General features: G+C 40.0%; 1 protein-coding gene across 2 annotated transcripts in view; it reads right to left on the bottom strand.

Annotated features, from left to right (window-relative positions):
* Positions 1–465: 465 nt before the first annotated feature.
* The window catches only part of Cntn5 (contactin 5), a 1171096-nt gene continuing 1144368 nt past the window's right edge, over positions 466–27193 (bottom strand). The window contains exons 22-25 of one of the 2 annotated variants that reach the window (XM_075966832.1): positions 18487–18673; positions 17958–18070; positions 6021–6189; positions 466–799 (exon numbers count right to left, since the gene is read on the bottom strand). In XM_075966832.1, the coding sequence (XP_075822947.1) occupies positions 699–799; positions 6021–6189; positions 17958–18070; positions 18487–18673 (570 nt within the window). In that variant the 3' untranslated portion in view covers positions 466–698. The remainder of the gene's footprint in view (positions 800–6020; positions 6190–17957; positions 18071–18486; positions 18674–27193) is intronic. The other variant, XM_075966833.1, reaches the window with a different exon arrangement.

Below are 27193 nucleotides of genomic sequence, written 5' to 3'. Positions count from 1 at the left end.
TAGGTCACATGTCACTCAATGGGAAACAAGAAATCAATTTGGACTCACTTTCTATTTAACTTTCTCTAACGTAAATTTCTACCTTAGTATCTTACTCTCTGGGCACATGTAGAATCACCTATTGATAAATGTTGCTATTTTGCTATCCAGTCATACCATAGTTTTTGAGAATTCTTTTATGAATTTTCCCTATCAAGGACCCCAATAACTGAAGCAATTTTTCATATTTCCTGCTGGCTTGGTGTCGAAGCAGTGATCTGATGGGAAGTTTGGAAAACACCAGACTCAGAGTCTTGAGAACATGTTACCTTCTTGGGTTTGCATTTGCTTTTTTGTAGGCTGATAAAGGCCACCTCTGTAACCGATGGATGGCATTCAGTCCCCAAATAGAAAGTCAAATTCCAACATATTAAAAAAATTAAGAATACATCTGACAGAAATTACCTTTGCTTACAAAATTTCATTACATACAATCTGCATATTTTTATTGGACCAAGAACTGTCCTCTCCATTTACAAAATTCAAAGAGAAACCTGACGGGTAACTCAAATTCTCCCCCCAGCTCCCGAGAGTGCACTGTCTGTAGTCCCATACGTTCAAAGCATTTCTCAGGATCCTGGGTCTCCGCTCTCTCTGTGCTCTGTCCACTGCTGCTTTCTCAAGCTAAAGCAAAGAAAAGCAAACTCCATGAGCAGCTTTCACCAGGAACTGGAAGGAAGCATCAAAGCCAAGAACAGTGTTACTGAGGACCACTTGGAGAGAGAGTGCAGGGTTGACTGAGCGCTCGTGATTTTCCCACCTGTGAACAAAAGAGAAGCCTCCAATGAAGCCAGTTTCTAAGAAACATTCTTAGGTTGGTCTTCTGTCCCAGGCTTTGTTCTGCTACAAAATAAGGCATTGTCTGAAGTCTCTGCCCCCAAAAGGAGGTCTGCAAAATGTGTCGAAAAGCTGAACCATTTCTAACAAACAAATCTAACAATGAGAATGGGTGATTTCTACTAGGGGTGCACAGGTAGGAAGTATTTTAAGGTCAAAGTATGGGAATGAAATTATTGTTGTAGAGAATCAACAGTTCAATAACTGAAACAAAAATAATTAGGAAAAGTGTGATGAGACAAGAATTTATAATATTCCATAAATAACAAAATTTAATAATTTTTTATATTCATGTGTTTGATTGTTTAGATTCTCATTTCAAAGTTGGCAAAAAGGCAAACATATCTAGCATTCTTATATTTAGGGGAAGTTCTTTTATGAAATCAAATCATCATATGCAATTTAATGGATTGAACTACGTGGTCTTAGTTGATTGGTCTAAAGTGGTTTAAAAGCACCATATGCTCATAAACTAAGAACCATTTTAAGACAGTAACTTTAGGAATGGTTCTTCAAGCAAGAAGAATACGGAAATATCAGAGTAGTTGACATAACTACTCCTTGTATGTCAAGCATGGTAAAAAGTCTTAACCTATACTATCTTTGTTGATCCTTGTATGATTCTTATGTGGTCCTCCTGTTGCAGATGAGAAAAAGTATTGCTTAACAATTAGTGAAAAAAAAAGAGTCCATGAATTTGAAGGAGAACAAGGAGGGGTATAAGGGAAGGTCTGGAGGGAATAAAGGTAAGGGAGAAATGTAATTATATTATAACCTAAAAATGAAAGAATAAAGAAAACAAAAGACGATGAATGTGGTTTAGATACTGAGCTGGCGATTTGTAGGTCCAGATGCTCTCCTGGATTGTGTCTCAAAACAGTGACTTAGTTTCCGTTCTTGTTGCTGTGATAAAATCACTCTGACAAAAGGCAATTTAGGGAAGAAATGGTTTTATTTATTTTGGCTTACATGTCTAGACTACAGGTCACTGTTGCAGAGAAGTCAAGGTGGCAGCAACCTGATATAGCTACCATACCACATTCACAGTTAAGAGCCACATAAGTGCAGTGTGCCTACTTGTCACATCATGCCTCTCCTACAGAGTCCAGGATCTCCGTCTAGGATATGCTGCTGCACCCAATAGGCTGAATCTTACCACACCAATCATCAACCATGACAGTCCCCCACAGACATACTTACAGGACAACAAGTCTTCATTAACACTATCTTTCCATGTGACTCGATAATATATTTAGTTGATAAAAATTATCACAGTGACTGACTCTGGGTATAAACATAAGAATAAGAATTCAAACAATTACCTAAATCTTAACATCTTCTTACAAGTTAGCTTTGCTAGTCCGATGAGCGCAATGACAAAACAGAGCATTTTTGTTGCTGTTAGAGATAGCGAACTTTAATTTATTCCCAACACACTTCAGTGCAAAAGAATAACTTTACTGATAAAGCACATGTGCAAACATCCACGCATCCACACCCACACAGAAGGAAAGTCTTTATTTTTTTGTCAGTGTTTGTTACCAATGCAATAGTAAAGATGATTAAAATTTTGGAACATTTTGAGTAATTTCCTGTTGTGAAAAATGTATTGATTGTAAAGTTCATGGCCACATCTGAGTTAGGACAAGGAAAGTAATTTAGATGAGAGACCTCGATGGAGTAGCATGCACATGTGGAATAACTAAAGAATGCCCACACATCTTTAATTAGTTTGGAAATAGCTGTGTTAAAAGTATTGATGATCCTGTATAGTCGTCTTTAAAGATGCTGAGTAAAGTCTTCCTTTCACGTTCTAAATCAAACCCACTAATTAGATAAGTTATCTTAACACAGCTAAATAAACAAGAGAGAAACCCAAACACAAAGCAGCAGTACTGGGGGATAAGATCTACCTCATCTGTGAAGCTGTCCAGCTGTTTTACTTGAATAAGCCATTTCAACTTCTCAAGCATTTGTTTTTGACAATATAAGAATGAAACCAAGCCTCAGTTAGGTTTTATGGGGCTAAGTTAGATATAACTATGAGATTTCACTTTATTGAAATTTAGAAACTGGTAATTGCCCAAATGCTATTAACTACAACATAAAAATTATTATTTCATAGATATTACAAGTTAATTAAAATATAATTGTGAAAACCAAATCTGTATAAATATTTCCAAACTGTTCAAATGACTCAACAGAATCTGTATTTGAGTGAAAAGGAACTTCTCAGACTTGGCATAATGAAATTCTTGACTCAAAAGATGCTGCGGTGGATGGGGAATGACCCAGAGGGTGAATATCTTGGAACACAAGCATGAGGTACTAAGTTCGGATCTCTAGCACACGTATGAAAGCACACTTATGGCGGGATTCATCTGTGATTTTAATCCTGTGTGGCTATAGAGGTGGATGCTGTGGAACTCTGTGGGAAGCAGTGATGAACCAATCTGGCCAATAGAGCAAACTCTAGGTAAAGTGAGAAACCCTCTCTTCAAAGAAAGGTGGAGTTCATGTGAGAAATGATGCTGTCATGTCTGGAATGCATTGTTTATCAATAGTTATCCACAGTTTGCCCATTCCAATCTATCTTCCCAGTCTTCTGCAATGATCTTTATTGACTGAGGGAGAGTCTAATTTCTTCAGAGACGCAGTCCCTGTAGACTCAGTGGGTTTAAAAAAAAGAGCACCTAAAGTTAGAAAAGGGGGGGGGGTAGGAGCTTGATGTGATAAAAACTTCAATATACATATGTATTTCATATATATGTATGAAATTCTCAAACAATACATAGAAAAGTTGGAGAGTGTGGTGTGTGGTGGTTTGAATAAGAAGGCCCCCCATAGGCTCATAGATTTGAATGTCTGGTCACCAGGGTGTGGGACTTTTGAAGTGACTAGGAGGTGGCACCTTGTTGGAATAGGTATGCTCTTATTGGGAAGTGTGTCACTGGAGGTTGGCTTTGATATTTCAAGGGCCCAAGCCTACACTTGTCTCTCTCTCTTCCTGATGCCTGTGGATTTGGATATAGAACTCTCAACTTCTCTAGCAACATGTCTGCCTGTGTACCACCATGCTCCCTGACATGGTGATAATGAACTAAACTTTTCAACCTGTAAGCAAGTCCCAATTAAGGGCTTTCTTTTATAAGAGTAGTTTTGGTCATTGTGTCTCTTCACAGATATAGAACTCTGATTGACACAGAGAGCAATAGAGGAAGACACTCGACATCAACCTTGGTCTTCAACATGTGCACACACACGTGCACATACCACATATACACATACACATAAATATACACATAGACACGCATAGACACATAGAAGCACACACAGATGTGTTTGTGTACACACACAGACACACAGACACACAGACACACAGACACACACACACACACACACACACACACACACACTTAGTTGGAGGACCTAAATGGAAAACATCTTTTGTAATATCAGGATATCAGGAACAGGATGAAGGTCAGCAAATACTTGTAATGTTAAGAGAAGCTTACCAATACAGAAAAGGAGGCTTTTTTAATCTTTTAATTTTGAAGAAAAGTTTTTGTATGATTTCAAAGTATGTTAATTCTTAGACCTTTTCATCTAGTTATACAATAAAGAGCGATTCCCCCCTCATTTTATGAATATCTTTTATTTTATGGTTTTCTGTTTTGTTTTAATTTTTTGAGATAAAGTTTCTCCGTGCAGGCCTGGCTCTTCTGGACTCTAGACCAGTCGGGCTTTGAACTCAGGGATCTGACTGCCTCTGTCTCCTGAGTGCTAGGACTAAAGGTGTGCACCATCACACTTGGCTTTTTTTTCATTTTAAAGTAACTTTTGAATATATATATATATATATTCAGATTAGCGGATTTTTAAATCATTTTTGCACAACTACTTGTTACTTATTTTACTTATGATGCTATCTATCATCTATCTAGCTATCATCTATCAATCATCTATCTCTCTGCCTATCATCTCTCAATCTGTATTTTCCCTCAGTGATTTGAGGTGATTTGAGATGATTACTGAAGACCTGATGTGCTCTTTCCCTTAAACATAAGGCATTAGATTTTCCTTTTAAATATAAGGCATTTTATTTTTTTTAAGTGCAACATTTTTATTCTTGGTCTAGTAATTTCATGCACACACAAAATGCATTTTGTTTATATTCAACCTTGCCAAGTGATGGTGGCGCACGCCTTTAATCCCAGCACTCGGGAGGCAGAGGCAGGCGGATCTCTGTGAGTTCGAGACCAGCCTGGTCTACAGAGCTAGTTCCAGGACAGGCTCCAAAGCCACAGAGAAACCCTGTCTCGAAAAAAAAAATAAATAAAAAATATATTCAACCTTAATTTCTTTTAAAACAACAAATCTTCAGTACAGCCTTTCAAAGGGAGAAACTGATGCTGAGCTGGATGCGAGGCCCTTGTCAGTCATACTCTGTAGTTATGGAAGCTTTCATTTACAAATGAGGATTAATCAAGTGCTGTGTCAAAAGCTTTTCCTTAAGATTCAGTGTTGTCCTTTGCTCAGCTATAGTTACTATCAATCTCATTTTATAACGTCAAAATAGAGCCACAAACAGTGCCTCTGGTCTGGCTCTATATGAGGAGTATATTAATAAGGTAAGCCACATGCAGAGTCTTCTGTGATATCATGAGGCATATTCTTGGAAGCTGGGAATTTCTACCCAATAAATAATACATGCAATCAACTATTAAGTGCTAATAATAAAAATGACAACCACAATGTGTCACTGGTTCAGAAGCCAATAAATATTCATTTTTAAACTACTTCCTATTAATTCCCTCTTATTTTATAGGACAATCATGATAACAGAAAAGCAGGTATGTAAAAATCTAGTATCTGTATAAACACAGTTTCAAACCCAAGTGGCCAGGTACTGCTTAGCCCAGGTCAGGCAAAGAATTTTATAAGAAGAACATCCTGATGTAAACATCATCTGCTTTCTAGGTTGTAGGTATTATTTATGCTAATTGCAGAATGGTATGGAATTCAAGGAAGAGAAACACCTCAAATATTTCTGAATTCTGCCATGTATCCTTCGATGTCAAGTAGATTTAGACCCTACTGCATTGGTGAAGTCCGTCAGATTGAGCCTGCTGTGTCAGACTTACCTGAATATGAAGGTACTCTAATTTGGGTGCTAGCTGTTCCATCCCCTCCTTCACTGTATGCTCGAACTTCAATAATGTAGACTCCAGCCTCAGGGAGAGGTACTACAGCTTGAGGTTTCTGTGTTTCAATAACTTGAATTTTACTGTGACCCTCTTGCCTATAAAAAACCTGTAAACAATAATAGAGACTTGAATGATTTGTTTTTCAATTGAATACTGCAAATGTTTATTGACTGCCAACTACATATTGCACTCTGCGCTAGGCACAGGGCTCCTCAGCCTTGATGCATAGGCAAATGTGCTGCAGTCATAACACACTGTGATGGAAGGGTAGATGGGGCAATAGCCGTGTAGAAAGGGAACGTGATCTGTCTGGAGACTAAGGGAAGACTTTGTGGAAGAGGCCGTGCTGTAAGTGTTTGAAGGGAAACTGGAAGCAGAGATGGTGGTTCTCACCAGTAAGCTGAGTTCTTGAAAGTGCTGCAGAAAGATTGTCCTTAGTTCAAAACCATCCTGAGCTACTTTGACAAACTCTGTCTCAAAAAAAATTGAAAATAAATACAGAACTTACCAGATGAAGATTTTCAGATATGAAAATAGAGAAGAATAAAAATAGAAAAGAAAAAAAAAAACCAAACAAATCCGAAACCTCTTAAATAGTAAGAAACTATGGTATCCATGCAATGGATAGAATACATGGAAAACAAGAACAAGAGAAATAAGATTATAGAAGCAAATAGGAAGCCAGTCATTAGTAAAAGTTGGAACCTGATCCTTGAAAAGGGTGGTGTACAGAACACAAGCTCATGTTCCCCAGGTTCACAACACATCCTCGGATATCAGAGACACAGTTATTAGTGCAATTGGGGGTGCCGTGTACTATAACATGATGCATGCCTGGAGATACTATAGTACACAGGATGGCTGGGAAGCTCCTCGGATGGAAAGGTATAAAGAAAAACATTGCTAAGCATTTAAAATAAAACCATCTAATAAATGACCATCAGAGTCAAAACTTCATTTTCCATTTTATCAGAATTCACAGACTGTTGAACTTGTATTTGAATGACAGTGTGTTGCAGAGTTGACATTTTTCGACATGTGTCCATAATTGCATAATTAAAAATACGGCGTGGAGAACAGATACACAAATCTGCACACAACATTATCTGGGCTGCTGCACAGCTGAGGCTGCAGAAGCAGGGAGATCATTACAGAAGGCTGTGGCTGGTTAGTTTAGGAATTTCCTTAGAGGCTGGTATTAGTACATTGATCACTTTCTAACTATCTGCTATGCAATGCTTTTCTTATGCTTTTGCCTCCAATAATAGTTTAGTATAATTGGAGGGGTATAACAGCCACACAACAGCAGCTAAGATACGTTAAGTGCATTTTTATTTATTTTCATTGTTTTTATTCATTTTTATAATTATTGGTCCTAATGGGACCAGCAGAGGCTCAGACATTATGCAAATGTGGGTTCAAAACAGTCTTCTTTGAAACCAAACCAAGCCAATCGCCCACAACTTCCTGAATGGGTAAATTACTCACCTTTTCTAACCTGAATCCACTCTTTTGTTTGTGAAAATAATACCTCTTATTTCATGATTTTGTTAAGTGAACTAAAGGGGCAAGAGCGTATGAAAAGAATGTCCTGGTGCCTACAAGCTTAGTAAGAGAAAGTCATTTCTATTACTACCATTTTTGCCTGCCAGTGGAATTGTGTTCTAATTTCATGTGCTTGAAGCAAGATAAATCACTCACGTGCACACACAGACACACACACACACACACACACACACACCACACGCACACACACACACCACACGCACACGCACACGCACACACACACACCACACGCACACACACACACACACACACACACACACACACACACGCACCACAGTGTTCACATAGAAAACATGTCTTGGGTGTGAACTAACTTGCATGCAGCAATGTAAATCCCAGAAAAGCAGAATCGTGGGTGGGAGGAGTGCAGGTTTGTGTGTATGTGAGTGCAGAGCCCAGAGGCCAGCCTGGGGCTATTATTTCTCAAGAGCCGTCCACCATGTTTTTGAGACACAGAATTTCACCAGGACCACAGGCTCACATATTCAGATGGGCTGCTTGTGGGTTCTCAGAATCTAACTGAGGTCCCCACATTGTGTGGCACTTTACTGACTGAATCATCTCTCAGATCTCAAACAGCATTTTATGATTGATTTGGTTTTTTGAGTCAGGGTCTCACTATTTAGCCTTTGTTAGCCCGGGACTCACTATGTAAACTGGATGATCTTGAACTCACAGAGTTCTGCCTGCCTCCTCCTCTAGGTGCTGGAATTAATGCATATGCCACCACAGCCAGTTCCAAGGTAGTATGATGCCGCATTAAGTGACGTGATTTTTCTTTGCTTTTATGTTACACACATTCCATCCATTCTCAGATCTCAATTTGTTTCTGGGTCTGTAGGAAACTGTCTGTTTGAGTATGTAGTACTCTACAGTTCTACGTACTTAAATTCTTTCTGGAAAAAGATGGCATAGCTTGAATAGACATTCAAAATTATGCTCACATTTCTATGTCCTTATCTGACCCAGCACCATGCTTGGGTCATATCCATCAGAGACACCATAGGTGCTTAGCTTCTTGACACAATCTAATGACAGAGATAAATAGGCAGTACAACCAAGGGTGAGGTATGCTCTAGTGGGAGAGCAGCAATGCCCAGAATAATTGCTTAGAGTTGGTGAATTCTGGGAGATGGCTACAGGGGTTTATTTAGGCTCAAAAATCACAAATTTATCACAATTCATTATTCTGATTTTGACTGTAACATAGTTATGAATTACAATCCTATCATCTGCATGTAGTGATTAGAATCAAATTTATGAGAATGGAGATGTATGTAGCTTGGTAAGGAACGGCAGAGCAGTGACTATTTCCGAAGACATGGTTAATATGGTTCAGTATATTACAACTTTTAAGACAGTGAAAAATGTAACCAACAATGCATAACTCACATTGCTATAAAGTATAGAGATGGAGGAAACTTGTGGGTCAGGGTGAGATTTAGGAACAAAAGGTAGAAACAGCAAAAATTCATTAAAAATCAGCTAATAGCTTCAGAAAGAGTCTGAGATTAAGTGTGGCTTTTATTGGTGCATACGAAGAAGTAATACACACCAGCAAAGACATCTGCTAAATAAAAAATCAACTAAACCAGTGGTTAATCTTCAGCACTTTGGAGCATCTTGGCCCAGCTGGAAGATCTGATTTAGAAAAATGAATAAAAAATTGTATCTCCTGGCACATTCCCAGGAGACACAATCTCACAACAAATTCCCGGTTCCTCGTGCCTCTGACAATCTCTCCACTCCTATTCCACAATGATTACTGAGCCTTAAAAGGAAATACAGGAGTTATAGACTGTGCTCCATATCCCTGCTATTTGAATGGTGTGGCTTTCTGTAATGGTCTCTGTCTGTCAAAAGGAGAAGTTAATTTATAACACTGAATGAGGACTACACTTATCTGTAGGAATTAGGACCCACTATTACTATTGAAAGAAAAAAAGCAAAATACAAAAATAAAATAATGCCAAAATACAAGTGTACACATATAGTTTCAAGACACTCATTATATTTTACTTACATTTCTTAACTCTCCAGAGTCCAACATAGAACCAGTAAGGTCTCTGGGACGTATTTCTACAGAACATTCTTTATCATATCCCCAATTTTGCCTTAAAAGTCTAGAAAAACACAATGGAGTACTACACAGCAGAAAAAATGACATCATGAAAATTTCAGGCAAATAGATGGAGCTAGAAAAGATTTTGAGTGAGGTAACCCAGACCCAGAAAGACAAATATCACATGTACTCACTCATTAGTGCTTTTAAAACATAAAGCAAAGAAAACCAGCCTAAAAATCACAATCCCCAAAACCTAGACAAAAATGAGGACCCTAAGAGAAACAGACATAGGATCTAATCTGCATGGGAAGTAGAAAAAGACAAGATCTACTTAGTAATTGGGAGCATGTGGACCCATGGGAGGAGTTGAAGGGGAGGAAAGAGGCAGGGAGCTCAATTGCTGGAGGAAGATGTATAGCTAACAACTACCTGCCTACTGGGGCGTGGCCTCATAGACTATTCAACTGCATGTGGGAGAGCATCCAGCCCTCTTCCTCTCTGCCTTTCCCCCCTGGACCCTGGTTTTGCTGGTTCAGTTTGTTTGGATCTTATCTTTATCCATCGTTCAAGCAGATAATCCTGATTTGTAAGTTTTATCTATTAATAAATACCTGTATATTTCTTAGTTCTGTAAAAATTAATAAAAAATGTAAAAAGACTAAAGAATTATAAAGACATGGCAAAACTAGTTACTGACACTGAGGAGGCTTGGGAGTTCTTCAACAATCTTGGCATTTCTAGATTGGCAGTTACACTGACAGCTATCTTTATTCATAAAACATATTGCCTACTGTAATGTCAGGATCAGTTTCAAATTCTTATTAAGAAACAAACAAGAGTATTAGATTATCCAAATAAATGATTCTAATAAAATTTTAATTGGTATTGTTACTATTCTAAAAACTGATTGCATTTCATTTATTTCTTGTCTACACGTGTGTGTGTGTGTGTGTGTGTGTGTACTTGCAGGCACATATGGTACACGTGTGGAGGTCAGATGTCAACCTGAGAAGTTGGTTCTTTCCTTCCAGTACGTGGGTCCCACGGGTAGAACTGAGGTTGATAGTCTTGGCCATAAGCCCCTTTGCTGCTGCACCATTTTGCCAGCACGGTACTGCTATTCTTAAAAGGAAATGGCTGTTTTCTAAGCACACATTAGATCAGTATTAGATCAGTATGCAAAAAAAAAACAATGAAAATGTGTTGATGATGCTTTCAGATGCCCCTGAGAAGTTGGCATCCCGTGAAGGGGAAGGCCATTTCTCAGCTTTGTACCTTGTGAAAAGTTGATGGGACATTAGTATTTGTTAAGCACTGTGACGCCCGAGGGATAAGAAGGTAGGTGAAGCAAGACACACGGCAGGTAGATGAGTAGCTGAGCGCAGCCATGCATGCCTGTATCCCAGTAGCTGGGGGGTTATGAGTATTAGGAGTTGGACTAGGTGGAGGAAACAAGGTCAACGTAGGATGCTTAACAAGACTGTTTCAAAAGCAAAGAGAAACTTCCAGAAACTTTTGAAAGGCAAGTTTGTAAGTAAAAGTAAAACTGGCTGTGGTGTAAGTAACAGAACTTTAGAAGTCACTTCTTGCTGACACTTGTGGGCACTCCCTCCTTCCTCACATGCTGTACCAGTTGCTTTTTGTCAACTTGATATAGGCTATAGCTGAGGAGAGAACCTCACTTGAGAGGGTGACTACATCAGAGTGAACCATAAGCACGTTAATGGGACATTTCCTTGATTGTTGGTTGATACAGGGGGATTTATCCTGTTCTGGGCAGTTCCACCTCTAGGCAGGTTGTCCTTGGCTGTATGAAAAGGGAAACTGAGCAGGCCTTGAGGGACAAACCAGAAAGCTGCTTATTTCTGTGGATGGGTCTGACTCACTTCCTGCCTCCTCGCTCCTTCTCTGAGTCCCTGTCCTGGCTCTCTTCAATAATAGACTATGATATGCCTGTGTAAGCTGAAGGGAACACTTTCCTTAGAAAGATGCTCTGATCATGATTTTATTACAATAGGAAACTAAGTACCAGACCCATATCCCCAACGTTTCTACAGAAGTCTCCATCTATATAATACTTGAGTTATTTCTATTTTATGTTTTCAAAAAGAGACTTTGTTCTAAACAACATTGATTATAATCAAATGTATATGGCATAATGACACTGTGTACTTTTCCTGAGTAAGTATACCATTCTATGAGGCTCTACACTGTCAAATAGGCAAGAGGTAGAGGTTTTGAATTGGAATGGATATAGAATTAAAGAAAAACTATAAAAATGTAGGAAATCAAAGCCATAGAGTGTCATGTTCATTGACTCATAAACTCCTGAAGAAATGGAGAAGTGTGGGTGTGAGTGTTCACGTTGCATCAGATGTGAAATAACTCTTGGTGTGTTGTAATAAGGAGCAGTGGGCTGCGTCCCCGGCACCCGGCCGCCCCCACGGCTAGCTTTACCCTAAATAATTACACGGAAACTGTATTCTTTTAAACACCGCTTGGGCCATTTCTATCTAGCCTCTTCTAAGCTAACTCTTGCACCTGGAATAGCCCATTTCTAATAATCTGCTGTAGCCCACGAGCTGGCTTACCAGGAATGATCTTAACCTGCTTCTGTCTGGAGTGTGAGAATCATGGCGACTCACTGACTCAGCTTCTTTCTCCCAGCATTCTGTTCTGTTTACTCCACCCACCTAAGGGTGGGCCTATCAAATGGGCCTAGCAGTTTCTTTATTGCTTAACCAATGAAATCAACAGATTGATATATGACACTCCCACATCATTGGTGCACATAACTCCCAGGTGGTAGAAGGTCTTAGCTGACCACTAAATTGTCATAAGCAAAGGAGAATCTCTAGGTACGTTAAAGGACCATTTGATAATCAGTAACCATTTACCTAATTAATATCTACTCTTCCTACCTTGAATAGGATGGGAACATAGAGAGAGGAAACACAGGAAAGGGAATTTTAATCTAGAAAAGAAGATTTTTTTTAGGTGTAGGTTGGACACTGTAAACATTTGCCTCCTGGTTTGCAGCCCGAGGCTCTTGTCTTGAATTCTTTCTGACAATCTGTGTCTTCTCTGAGTGGGCACCTTCTCTAGGGAGGAGGAGGACTTTGTACAAGCAAAAGTATACCCCCACTCAACTTTCCTGAATAACAAGGCACCTCTGTTTTAAATTTTCCAAGAACACCAGGAACAGCTTCTGCTTTACTAGATAAGAATGGCCAAGATGACCACATGGAAAAAGAAATGTCTGCTGTGTTCTATTCTATTCTGTAGATCTTCTGTGAGTACAGAGAGGTAGGTAGTGTGCCAAGACACTGGTGTCACTCTTGACCTGGCAGCAGGATTTCTGGAATCCAGTTGGAATAACCTAGGAAGTGATGCTCCCCACCCCACCTGAGTGACAGTTAAGTGTGCATGTCTTCCCTACAATGACACGGATAGATGTCTAACCACTGCCTGAAGACTGTTGCCTAGACTGCATTACTCCTCAGAGCCATATTCCAAGTATGTGTTCTCTGGGTTACGTCTCTTTGTTTATATTCTCAGCTGTGGTTTCTAGCTACATTCCTGTTTCATGGTGCCTGTGTCAGGAGAACCCTGCACTAAGACCACTGAACACAGTGAAGCCTTCTTATCAAGGGATCCTTTGCGTCCACAGTTATCCTAAGCACTATCCCACTAGCAGAGGTTCTAATAATAGTAGCAAACGGGTGGGTGAGAAGGGCTGGCTCTGTATGTCATTGGTAGCTTCATTTATGCAGCTCTTCTGTCTCAGGGATAAGGGTGTGGGACTCCTTCAAGAAAATGAAAACGAAAATAACATCTTGCAATGTAGACCTACTTTTGTGTGTTTATACGACTAAGATGAGCTATGTTGGAGGCTCTACCCAGCAAGAAGTTATTCCAAAGAGATGTGTGTGGTCTTCACATGAGGAAACAGGAATTGTCCATTTTCTTTCTTAACATATTTAATGCTTCTCACCTAGTCGGGTAATCTCCTCAATAGAAAAATAATAGCATCAATTTTTCAATATATGCTGCATAAACATAGAATTATTTTGTGCAAATTATCTAATTCTTAAAATGGAAAAAGAAATGTCTGCTGTGTTCTATTCTATAGATCTTCTGTGAGTACGGAGAGGTAGGTAGTGTGCCAAGACTAATTCCATTTTTACCAGTTTTGACTGAATAAAAAATCGAACCCAGGGAGGTTAAGAAATATTCAAAATTATACAAGTAGGATTTGAACTGAAGTCTGTCTGATTTAGAAGCCAATGATCTCTGTCTGTCATATCACAACACATCAGAAAGTCATGCTGAAAAACACATGTTGTTTTGTAAGACCCATAGATGAATAATTGCATGAGATACTTCTGGCTGGATTGAAAATATTTCGAATGAATTGAATGAATTTATTCAGCTCTCCTAAGGGTGTTGAAGATGAGTGTTCTTGCCCATTGTTGGGAAACCAGATATAGAGTATGGAGCAATTGCAGAAACAGTGGATTGAAGTGATAACAAAGAGTTCAGTGTCACTGGGATGCTGGTTAATTTCATTGCTAATTTGACACAATCAGAATCACCTGGGAAGAGAGTCTCAATAAGGAATTGTCAAGATTGAGTTGGCCTGTGGATATGTTGATGTGGGGATTGATAGTTGATGTCAAAGGATCCAACCATTTATGGGCTGCACTATTCCTTAGGCAAGGGTTCCTAGAGAAGCTAAATAAGAAGGTTATCCCAAAGAAAAACATATAGTTATCCTCCTGGATATTGGAAGTAGACAAGATTGCTGGGCAAAAAATGGGAACTGGGGGGTGGGGTGGGATGGGAAAAAGGGGAGATGGGGAGAGACAAGTGAGAAGGGGAGGATGGGGAGATCTTGGGGGAATGGGATGGTTGGGATAATGGAAGGATGGATATGGGATCAGGGAAGTATACATCTTAATTAAGGGAGCCATTTTAGGGTTGGCAAAAGCCTTGACTCTACAGGGGTTCCCAGGGGTCCAGAGAAATGTCCCCAACTAGGTCCTTGGGCAGCTGAGGAGAGAGAGCCTGAAATGTCCTGATCCTATAGCCGTACTAATGTATATCTTGCATATCACCATAGAACCTTCATCTGGCAATGGATGGAGATAGAGACAGAGACCCACATTGGAGCAATGAACTGAGCTCCCAAGGTCCAAATGAGGAAAAGAAGGAGGGAGAACATGAGCAAGGAAGTCAGGACTGCGAGGGGTGCACCCACCCACTGAGACAGTGGGGCTGATCTATTGGGAGCTCACCAAGGCCAGCAGGATTGGGACTGAAAAAGCATGGAATAAAACCGGACTCTCTGAATATGGTGGACAATGAGGGCTGCTGAGAAACCAAGGACAATGGCACTGGGTTTTGATCCTACTGTATGTACTGGCTTTGTGGGAGCCTAGCCTGTTTGGATGCTCACCTTCCTAGACCTGGATGGAGGGGGCAGGACCTTGGACTGCCCACAGGGCAGGGAACCCTGACTGCTCTTAGGACTGGAGAGGGAGGGGGAGGGGAGTAGGCGTGGGGAGTGGGGGGAGGCGGAGGGAAAAGGGAGGCGGGGAGGAGGCGAAAATTTTTTAATAAAAAAAAATAGAAGTATAGTAGAAAGGAATGTACCAGAGAGAAAGCCAGCAAGGGACTATACATTTATCTTTCTCTGGTCTTAATTGTGGATATGATGTTTCAAGTTCCTGATTTGGCCTCTTCTGTACAGCAGAAATGTAATTCCGAATGCACTTTCTTCTTTAAGTCTGGTATTGTGTTACAGCCACTGATTCAGAATTGTTTTGAGCTGTGGACCCCACCTACCATGGTTTCTTTAGTCATTTGGAACTTAGGCTCACTGGAGAGGCACCTAAGCCACCAACCTTCCTGGTGGTCACATGATTTCATTACTTTTTTTTTTTTTTTTTAAAAGAATTGTATATTGCCTTTCTAGTTCATAAGGCTATTTGTCTACGTTTTTATGCTGTTGGGTTTGTTTCTGAATGGTCTGTCACCATTCTGAAAATATTGTTTCTCTTACTGTTGAAGAACATATCTGCCCTGAAGGATGAGTTCAAAGGATACAATCTGTTGGGGAGGGATGTGGAAATGAGGGAGCTTATGAAATGACCCAGAAAATGACCCATCTACCCATTAAAGATGCAATTATATGTTTCTGAAGAATTGCGTCAGATCTGTGTATGTGTGTATGCTTCAGTGTAAGACTGTGATCAGTATTAATTTCAGTGAAGAAACACTGTAGTATTTACTGCTATATACAGTCGTCCATGCATATATATAGATGGATATTGCATTAGTAACTGTATCTGTTGTTAAGTTTCAGATTTTTGCTATTTCATGCACAAAATATTTTATCATTTCTGATAGGAAGCTTATACTATCATGGTTTTCAGTTTAAACACCATCATTAAAAAACACTTTCAGACCTATTATAAATAATATTCAACTCGTAATTCTGTACAGAGTTTGATATTAAAATCTGATGATATGGTCCAAAAGTTAGATATTGAGGTACATCATATATATTTTTAAACAAAGTTGCTTCTCAGGGTGAGTAGAGGTTCCCACTCCTGGATCTCCTATAAACCGGGACAAGAGGCCTGTGGAATGTGCCTTTTGTAGCATGTCTTTCTCTCCATGGACTCTTTCCTATTTAATTTGCTGACCCAGCATTTTATTCCTTTTTTGTTTTATTTTTGTTTAACAGAAAATTACCCTATTTAGTCTTAGAAGTCCAGGCTTTTGTCATCTGCCAACGAAGTTTGTTGGAAAGACACAGCCAGGATCATCCATCTGGCACCGAGTGCTACAGGCTATTTTCCCATGAATTGTTTTTATCTGAATTCAGGGAATTAATGCTTTTTCTAATCATTTCTTTGCTATGCCTTGCAGATTTGGAGTTGAGTTTGACCGCTGCTTTACACACCACCAGAATGCACTCCGTCTAAGAAACAGACCCAGTACGATCAAAGATCCTCCACATAGCACAGCTATACGGCCCTGAGTAATTAATGAAAAGGTGTTTCTAGGCTGAGGTATCTCAGAGGGAATTGCATAGGGCTGGTGACTACAATACTATTCATGATAGATAAATTATGAACCCAGCCTAGGTGTTCAACTGCAAAAGAATGGATGAGGAAAGTATACAGAAAGGAATTTTCTTTTCTTTATGTCATTTGCAGGAAAATGGATTCCATCGGAAAGAATTGTGTTAAGCAAGTTAAGTCAATTGCAGAAGGATAACTACTATAGCTGTAATCCCACTGTGGTTCACAGATTCTGAAAAGGTTTTGGACCCCATAAACCTCTCCACTGATGCAATAATCCAAATCAAACCAAATTAGAAAAAGCCCAGGTTTAATGGATACAAACACTCCAGGATGGCTTTCCAGCCCCCCAGAAAGGAGCCAGGGGAAGGAAGATGGGAAAAACCACATGTATGTTCTCTGGGAGGCAGTTTAAATACCCTATGGGAGTGGTCTTGAGCATCCTTGGGGGGGGTGTTATTGTTTGATGGGCATTCTCGGAGGTGGAGTCTGGACTGTAGCAACTCCCAGGGGAGGAGCTTGGGATGGAACTTTTACTGAAACATTCCAGACTCTTTGAGTATATGAATGTCAGGAGATGGGGTGATGCTTCCACCCAAACAGATTCCTCTATTGAGAAATATAAAACGATACATGTATACATGAGAATAAACTAGAAGTAACATAATCTAGGGCAGTGGTCTTCAATCAGTGGGTCTCGATTCCTGTGGGAGTTAAATAACCATTTCACAGAGGTCACACATTAGATATCCTGCATACCAGATGCTTACATCATGATTCATAACAAAAGCAAAATTACAGTTATGAAGTAGCAATGAAATAATTGTATGGTTGGAGGTCACAGCATGAGAAACCATGTTTAAAGGGTCTCGGCACTAGAAATGTTGAGAAGAACTGGTTTAGGGGGATAGAGAGGATACATGAGAAAAGGATGGGTAAGCGAATGGAGGCTGGGGGTAAGAGGGAAGGAGGCCCAATCTGTAATACATACATCTATTCAAGCTTCAAAAACCTCATCTGTGAAGAATAAAAGACCATCAAGAAAACAGAAATGGTTATCAGAGGATTCTTGATGCCCCATTCATGAGCCACCCTTGCAGTAACAACAGTTTTCGAGATGTGTTTATGTTCAAAGAATAAATAGATACTAACCTTATAGCCCATGACTTCAGACTCATTGGCTAAAGGTCTGACTGGCTCCCAGTCTAGGGAAACCTGGGACCCCTGTTGCTCCCACCTGAGGTTGCCAGGAGGCTCGCTTGGGGCTGCAAGACAAAAAGGGAAGTGAACTGACAAGCCCCAAAAGCACTTCTTCATTTCAGTCCTGAAAATTTCTGTGCTGTGTCTGGTCGGTGGCTGGTGCCAAAGGCTTCCCCCAGCTGGAGTTGGATGAGGAGGGCTTTGCTCCAGGAGTGTCATTTTAATAGCTACTCCACTGAGCTTTTGAACTGGAATCCTTTTATCTCCCTTCTGCGTCAAAATCGCTTAGCCTTGTTTCACAGGATGATAACCTTTACAAACTGTGAATGCAAAAATTTTTTTGAGCTGGTTTTGGAATTCAGATCGGAGCACTGAAGCAAGACTCCCTTTCGACTCCGCTTGTTATGCACCCCGTGTGCCTCTGATCATGTGGCTTGCAGAAGCCTGCAAAGATGTTCACACAAAAGCTCAGGTCACTTACGGTGTCTCTTGGTGGTGGCACTCACTTCCCCGCTGGGTGGCCCATATCCTGCTCCATTGTAAGCCCTGACTGAGAGGTGATAGAGGGTGTCTCCTTCCAATCCTGTCAACATGACGAATGACTCATTCCCTCTGGTTCTCACTGTTTCTGCAGAATCTTCTGGCTCCATATCTTTCCAGTAACCAATCTGTCAATACATTATCACAAGATAAATTAATTTTAAACTTTCCCTGGGATTGGGGTTGCCTGACATGCTCCTCCCCTTTCCCTGTTCCTCCCCTTTCCCCTCTGCTATGTCTGCTGTGGGGCTGAAGCCAAATAGCATTTTCCAGATTCTCTCTTATCTAAGCTTGTTGGTCTAAAAGGTGGACAATGAGGAGTGAGTCTGGAATCTTCGGATTTCCTCCAGTATGTCTCAGATGGCTGTGACATAGGAACCCACTAAAGCTCTTAATCTCAATAGGGAGCCTGCGAATCACCATGATGCCTTGGGGACCTGAGGCAGCCTAGATGCTGGCTAAGGGAACAAGCACAACAAGGGGAAGAAGACAGTTACAAAATACCACTGCAACTTTTTCTTCTCCTTGTCTTCTTTTTGTGTGCATGTGTATGGCATGTATACCTATGTGCATGTGTGTTTGCATATGTGTGGAGGCCTAAGGTTAGTTTCAGGAATCTTCCTGGATCCTTCTTCACTTTATTATTTGAGGCAAAGTTTCTCAATCAAATCTTGAGGTGTTCACCAAGATTGTCTTGCTAGCCAGCTGACTTTGGGAATTCGCTGTATCTGCCTTGGGAAACTGGAGTTACTAGTGGCCACTGCGTTCACCCAACATTCACCCTGTCACTGGGGTTCCAAGCTCTGGTCTTCTTGCTTTTGTGGCAAGCACTTTGACTATGTAGCCGTCACCTTAGTCCATCCCTGCTGGCCTTGTATTGTTTTGAACATATTTCTAAATATGAACTGGTGTTGCCTTCTCCTCATGTCTAATCCAGTAGTCTGTCTATTTATTAGAGGTAGAACAATCTCTTCATGCTGAAGTTGGCTAATGAGGGGTCCTCTGGTTTTCCTCTTTGGAGACAGAATGCAATAGTTATTTCTCTTCCTGTTGTGGTCAAAGTACCTGATGAGAAGAAACTTAAGTAGAAGAGGGTTTGTCTAGGTTTAGAAACTTAGCGTTCAACAGGGTATGGTCCAGTATGGCAGGGCAGGTGTGCCAGCATCTAGTCCCATTGTCTCATGTAGTAAGTAGGGAGAAGAAGGAAGTAAGGCAGAGCTATAAAACCTCAAGACCCTTCCCTCAATGACCTGTTTCCTCCAGTGCGGCTCCACCTCCCAACGGTCTCACAAACTTCCTAAACAATGCTGGAAGCAGAGTGATCACACACTGAGACTGTGAGCAAAATTTCATATTCAAACTTCAGAGGCAAACTGCAGTTTTGTTGTGAAAAGTGACGTTTGCCCTAGGACATCATACACCATCCTTGTGACGTTGAGGCTTTTGGTGACTTGCTAGATGGGTCTGTATAGACGCAGAGTAAGCAGGTGGAGCTCAAGTGTTCTCGGTGTCCATCCTCGATTGTTGGGCTCTACTTTGCTCTTGGAGAATTGACCTTTGTATGTCTCAAGCGCTCTGTGAATTTTGGCTCTGGCCAGGATTTTTGTTTGGCTGGGAGGCAGGGGCATGTATATGAAGCCACATGTAAAGCAGGGGCATGTGTATGAAGCCACATGTAAGGCAGGGGCATGTGTATGAAGCCACATGTAAAGCAGGGGCATGTGTATGAAGCCACATGCAAGCAGGAGCCTTACCACTTCAGCTTGTTTTCTGGGAAACAAAGACATGGAGGCATTTTCTGTCCTTCCTCCCTCCAGCAGCATGAACGCACGTTTTGTTGCCTAGTCCCTGGCTTGGTGGGGTTCAAGAATTAGGTTCGTTGCTTCTCATATTTTGCTAGTTCAAATCAGAGCAGACTAGGTGGGATCCTGTGCCTGACGTTAATCACAAGGTCCTTGAGCTAAGTACGCCTTTCTCTCTGCACCCTGCAGTAATCTCGGTGGCTCCCTAGTCACAAGGGCATTAGCTTCTGTCCTTGATGGCTCCCTGCTTTTAAAACCATCAGCCTTGTCTTTTGTGTTCCTAGAGTCTGATCTTGAGAGTTATTCTTTAACAATCCCCTGCAACAGCTGCTTCACTTTTGCTAACTGCCGCCATACACTACACCTCCCTTAACGGACAGTTATCAGTTCTTCACAAGTGAGCCCCAACTGACACATTTGTAGAGACCTCTAACTTATATAGAAAAGAGGGCTAGTAAAATGATAAATCTTTCCCGCCAGTCTCCCCCAAGAATTGGAGAAGCATACAGTCACATGAGTGAAATTTGAAAAGTAGTTTTCCAAAATAGGAAGCCCTTGTTCTGCCTTTCACAAGCTGCTGGCCCCATTATCCCTGATTCCAAAGCCCAGCTTGTCTTGCTTGGACTCTGAGGCTATTTTGAACAGAAGAAAAGGCTATTTTCAAACTAAGAAGTTGATTGACAAGTTACTGGCTGAACGAACACTCCTTTTTCTTTTCCGGTGATGCATCTGATTTCCTGACTTCTGCATCAATGTCTTTTAACCAGTTACATTTTTAAAATATAATTAAGTATATTTTGATATAGCTAATTGATTAAATTAAGCAAATTGCAGGTTTCTGCAAAATTACACATTTTGATTTTTGAAGATTGGATGTTCATTAATTTTCTGAGAAACCACTATAAATTTAAATATCTCAAATAAAATAACAATGTGTGTATTGAGAAACAGATGAAGAGAAAAATTCTATTCACCTGAGCTCCAGCCCAGAGAGAAATGTAAAAATTCATTTTAATACATATATAATAAATCATTGAAAGATCAAAGAGTTGTAATTAATAGTGAACTTGTAATTTTTTACTTTTAAGATGTAGGAGAGAACAAAATTCTGGTATTAAATATACTATTTCTTCAGTGATTTTTGAGTTGGGTTGGGGCTGCAAAGTACCAGCAAGGCACACACTTGCCATGAGGCTGAGCGCCTACGCATTTTATTTCTGCCATCAGATATGGATTCCATACACTCACATAGTTTGAGTTCTACATGTGAAATTGTTATAATAAAGTTAATAACATCAGGAGAGATGAATATGTAGAGCGCTAAATAGGAGCAAGGCACAATGATAGACCTGGATTTTTGTTTATCAGGACAAAAAAATAATCTAAAAAGATACTTAGTATCAGCATCATGTACAGCCCACTGTTTCATTACCTCACAGAATTCTGTGTTTTCTTCCTATGTTTATGCGTGTATGTCTATACCTGCCATTTCATGTCCTACATTCCTTCCATGATATTGTTGTACATACATGTTCCCATTTAAAGATATATCATATGTGATGTGTATGACATAACCACCATCTTATTATGAAACATTTGAGTAATTTACTACTGTCATTTTGACTCTATTTAATTAATTTATTATCTTTTCTTGTGTGTGTGTGTGTGTGTGTGTGTGTGTGTGTGTGTGTGTGTGTGTGTAAGCCCCAGGTTGACTGGGCACCAGGCTGTATTGCTTCTCCACTTATTCATTAAGGCAGGCTCTGTCACTCAGACCTTGATTTCAGTGATCTTGCTAGTCTCTTGCCTGCTTTGTCTGCAGATCCTATCTCTGGCTTTCTGAGGTGGTTACAGGCCATTGCCGTGCCCATCTGGCACCTGCTTGTTTCTGGGATCTAAATGCCAGTTGCTTTGCTTGTGTGGGAAGTGCTCTGAACGCTGGGGGACTTTTGCTTCTGATTGAAGTTTCCCTGTGGCTCACTCACAGCCAGTGCTTTTGTTGTGCCATCTTCATTTCCTAGAACAGATCTCAGAAATAAGATTGTGGGCTTCAAAGTTAGGGCAAAAATTAAATCTTCTGATATAAAAATGCCCCATCAGTTTTCAAAGAGTTTCTACTATTTTTGTTTCCAACAGAATTGCATAAATAAAAGAAAATTTCCATGTAGTTACAAGCTCTCGGTAGACCATGGCATTGAAGCCAGTTGTATTTAAATCTTACTTTGGGTACATGTAAGCTGCATGCAGGGCAGTTTCCCTTGGCAGAGAGTGGTTGTAAGCCTCTTCAGAGGGGCCTCTCTCAGCTCTTTCCTGGCTTCAGCTCCCTGGCTGAAGGCTTTCTGTCCCCTGCTGTCAAATACTTTAGAGTGTTTGCTACTTGAAATCCACGATATTTTCTTGGTCTTTAATGTTTATTTTGATCTTTTCTATTTTCTCATGTTAAAATATTAGTTTTTATTTAGAACATAACTGGCAAACAGCTTTATTAATATCTGACAAGAAATACTGTTTTTTGTTGCTGTTGTTGAGTGTATGAGATTTTTGTCAACCTTTTTTGGGGATATCGTTGCTGTAAATATTCTATCTTCTCTGAAGCTACTGGTGTTCATAAATCCAAATCCTTTGGCCCTTCACGTCTACCTACCATTTTCTCTCTACTTTTAAAGCCCAATTTTCTGCACATTTACTGTGCATTCTGAGGTTATTTCTTAGGGTTTTACGTTGAAGCTTCAATGTAAATATTTAGCAGTATTGGGGCTAGAAAACTGGATCAGTGGTTAAGAGTGCTGGTTGCATTCCAGAGAATCCAGCCTCAGTTCCCAGCACCAACACGACAGCTTACAACCATTTTCATTCTGGTTCTCAGGAATCTAATGCTCTCTTTTAGCTTCCCTGTGCACCAGTCACACCTGTGGTAACAGACATACATGCAGGCTCAATAGTCATACACATAAAATAATAAAAAAATTCTAGGACTATTAACTCTGCATCTCATTGTTCTTATTGAATATTTCATTTTGGTGATATGAGTCTGGCTTTTGATTGTGCTTTCTTCATATCCTGAGATGTTTTTGGGTAGAGAAAAGATGTTTCTCACTCGCTTCCTGAAAACATAGAACCACGTGCTCACAGCTTGACTTCTGGGTGGGAGATTATTATCTAACTGCCATCTTTATTTTCTTTCTTCCCTCTTTTACATTCCAACCACGGTTCTTCCTCCTACCCCATCTACCATCGTTCTGTATTCTGCCATCTGTCTACTCTCCGCCGTTCTAACCCATCTTATTTGTCATCTACCATCTATCTTTCTTACTGTCTTCTACTCTAATTCTAACTACTATCAAATAAATGTCTTATCTCATGCCTATTGTACAGTTATCATCTACATATTCATCAGTCTGTCAATTGTATATATTGTCTGACATCTGTTTATCTATTATCACCTATCTTTATCATCTATTAAATGGAACTTCTTATGCCAAACAGTGAGTGCTGAAAACATACAAAAGTAACATGAAAAAGACAGAACAGTTTATATTTAGGAATATGTATGCATATGCACATACATATATACATGCATGCAATAAAAATTACTGCAAAAACACCATATATTTGAAGGAGAGCAGGGAAGGGTATGTGGGAGTTTAAGGGAGGAAAAGGAAGGTAGAAATGCTGTAATTATATGATAATCTCAAAATAAAATAAACCTTTTTTATGTAAAATAAATATTTTTAAATTAAAAAGAGACTCACTAGATCATTTATTATTATCATTCTTTTTAGACTTTGCTATACTGCCCAATTGCCTTTGCATCTTACCCAACTGACTTGAAAGCGCTAACGTGTTCTAAGAGGACCTGAAGGCTTATTGGCGTGGGGGCACTGCATCTCTGAATTCTACCTTTTAGACCGGGGACCGCACTGTTCAGGTCAGTGCCCACTCCTATCTCCCCTGCAACAAAGAGAAATCTTCTCAGGCCTGAGATGAGACGCAGAGCTTCACGTGCCTGGGTACAGTTTGTTTCAGTGAAGCAATGATAAAGGAGAAAGAGGCCAGAGGCTATTACATTGCTTGCTTGAACTTAGAAAATAGGATTTTGAGGCTGGGTCATTGCACAGAGATGAAAGGAAAGGAAAACATAGAAAGCACTGTAATGATTGTACTTCATGTCACTCGCTGGGATGACAATCAGGCTGTCTTTGTCTTCATGACTCCATTCTTAAAGAGAATTAGGAAAAGCTGCATTTCTATAATTCCAGAGGATCCACTGGCATTGCTAAATGCAACAGTCACAATTAATGGAAACCAGGGTTAGAAGGCAGACATTCTGCTGCTGATCTACAGTGGCATTTAAAAACACTCTAACCTTTTCTTGACCAGTGCTAGAATTGCCTCCAATTGCATAATTCCGTGGCTTATGCAACATTCAACCTCAGCATGTCCTTTGTCAAGGGCTGTAGAGGCCTGGACCAGTGGGACATAGTTCCTGCAGAAGATGCATTTGTTTTACTTGTCTCCAGCTTCAGGCTCTCCTGATTTTAGCAAACCTGCTCTTGACACTCGATACTCTGAGATGGGTTGGTAGTAGGTGTGACTACATTACATGCATATCAGTTGCTCTGCGCCCACAGGTAATTTTATCATAAAGGATACAATTTAATGGATCAAATAAGATAAGTAAACAATGGCTAGTTAAAGTTTGAATATTTATGAGGCAGTGGAATAGTGATTAGCATCTGTGAAGCGAGGAAGGTGGACAGGACTACCAATGGTGTCACTTGCTGAATCATAGCTATTTATTTTTCTGAGATGCGTTGTTTTTACTATCTTAAAACAGTGAAAGAACATTGGTTGCACAGAGTTAAACTTGTTCTTGATCTGTGTATTTTACTTCAGACATCAGTTTTCTTGCATTCTTTACCATCTTTAATGAATTTTACTTAGAATATTTTTCCCTTATTTTTATTGCATTTACTTACATTGTGTGTATTTGTGTGTGCATTGTATATTATTTGTTTGTGCATTGTGTATATTTGTGTGTGCATTGTGTGTATTTGTGTGCACATTGTGTGTATTTGTGTGTATATCGTGTGTGCATTTTGTGTATTTGTGCTGTGGTCTGCATGAGGAAGTCAGAGGACAGCTCAAGGGAGTCTATTTTCTCCTTCCATCCAGTTTGGCAGCAGATACTCTTACCTGTTGAGTACCTCTGGCACTCTTACTGATTTTTTTAATTTTATTTTTATTTTTTGTTAATTGGTGTTTTGCCATGGGTGTTGGGCTCCTTGGAACTGAAGTTACAGACAGATGTGAGCTGCCGTGTGAGTGCTGGAAATTGAACCTGAGAGCTCTGGAAGTGTAGTCAGTGCTCTTCACTGCTGAGCCATCTCTCCAGTCCCTCCTTACTAGATTTTTTTAAAAAAGAATACACTGAATAGAACAAATTCTGCGTGTATTTAATTGTCATTACTACTATGCTTAAATATGCTTTATGAGATGAATCACACACCCAGGTGTCTTTTAATATATTTTAATGAAATGAAAGAAAATAAGTTTTGGACCAAATGTTAATGTTTTATCTAGAAAAATGATTATCTTGAAAGAATTGTGTAATTAATACTGTATGATATACCTATTATATTATACCCAGAATGCAGTCTTTGACTTTCGTTTGTTAGTCAATGATCAAAAGTGAGAATCAGCAATACTGAGGTTTACAAGAAAGATTCTTTTATATTAAATAAACTAGAAAGAAGGAATATGAATGACAGTTATGCTATTTAATGGCTTAAAAACAAACATAAAGAAAATGAATAATCAAAGCTAACTCCTTGAAAAATTTTCAAGTTCTTGAAGTGTACCAGATTGAATTTAACCAAAGTGCACAGAAGGAAGGAGTGAGGGAGGAAGCAGGGGTTGCAGCTAATGACATGGCAGAGCCAAGGGACAGTACGGAGATGCCTACATGAGGAGCATGGTCATACAAACTCTAGCCCAGATGGGAACTAAAATTCCTCACAAACTTGCTAAAGTAGTCCAAGCCATGTAGAAGGTTTCCTTGAGAAGTTGGATCTGCAGTGGGTCTGGCACGTGAGTGTGGCTGTTTGGTTTGAGGCTCTCATTACTCTAGTCCCACTGGCTGTGGTAAGGAAGATTTGGGCTGCCTTACTAGCTGGAGTCATGCAAGGGAGGGGTGCTGTAGAAAAAGCACTGGGAATAGAGCGAATTTTCAGGAAGTAAAGGAAACATAAAAATGGTAAGTCTCCCAAAGGTGCATTAAACTCTGCTGACATCTTAGGCTGACATGTAAACCACACTTGTACAGGGAGGAGTACAGGGGCCTTGAGAAAACAGGAAGGAAGACCAGATCAGGTGTGAGAAAGCCAATCAGGTTTTTGTTTTGCTTTTCCTGCTTTTTGACTTTACAAAACTAAAAGCTCTCTGCTCAGGTAGAGAAACTATCATGATGAAATGGAAGCCCAAGAAGTGGGAGAGAATCTTTGCTAGCTATACATCTGACAGAGGATTAAGAAGGATCAAATAAATAAATTATCCATTCAAAACTGGGTCTGGAACCTGAACAGAGAGAAGAAAGAGGATGTGCAAGAGGAAGAGAAGAAGAAGGAGAAGAGAAGGAGGGGAAGGAGGAGGAAGAGGAGGAGGAGGAGATAAGAATTATCTCAAAAAAATAGTTACTGCCCCTAGTAAATCAAAACAACTTTGAGTTTCATCTTACACAGTTTAGAATGTCAAAGATAAATAAAACAACCTAAGACAAACATTAGAAGGATTTGTTGTAAGGCAAAGGGAACCTTTGCTTACTATTGGCGGGACTGTAAACTGGCA

Source organism: Microtus pennsylvanicus, chromosome 3 (genome assembly GCF_037038515.1).
Source record: "Microtus pennsylvanicus isolate mMicPen1 chromosome 3, mMicPen1.hap1, whole genome shotgun sequence".
Taxonomy (NCBI): Eukaryota; Metazoa; Chordata; class Mammalia; order Rodentia; family Cricetidae; genus Microtus; species Microtus pennsylvanicus.
Note: the sequence above shows the minus strand (reverse complement) of the source record. Positions and strands in the feature narration are given on the sequence as shown.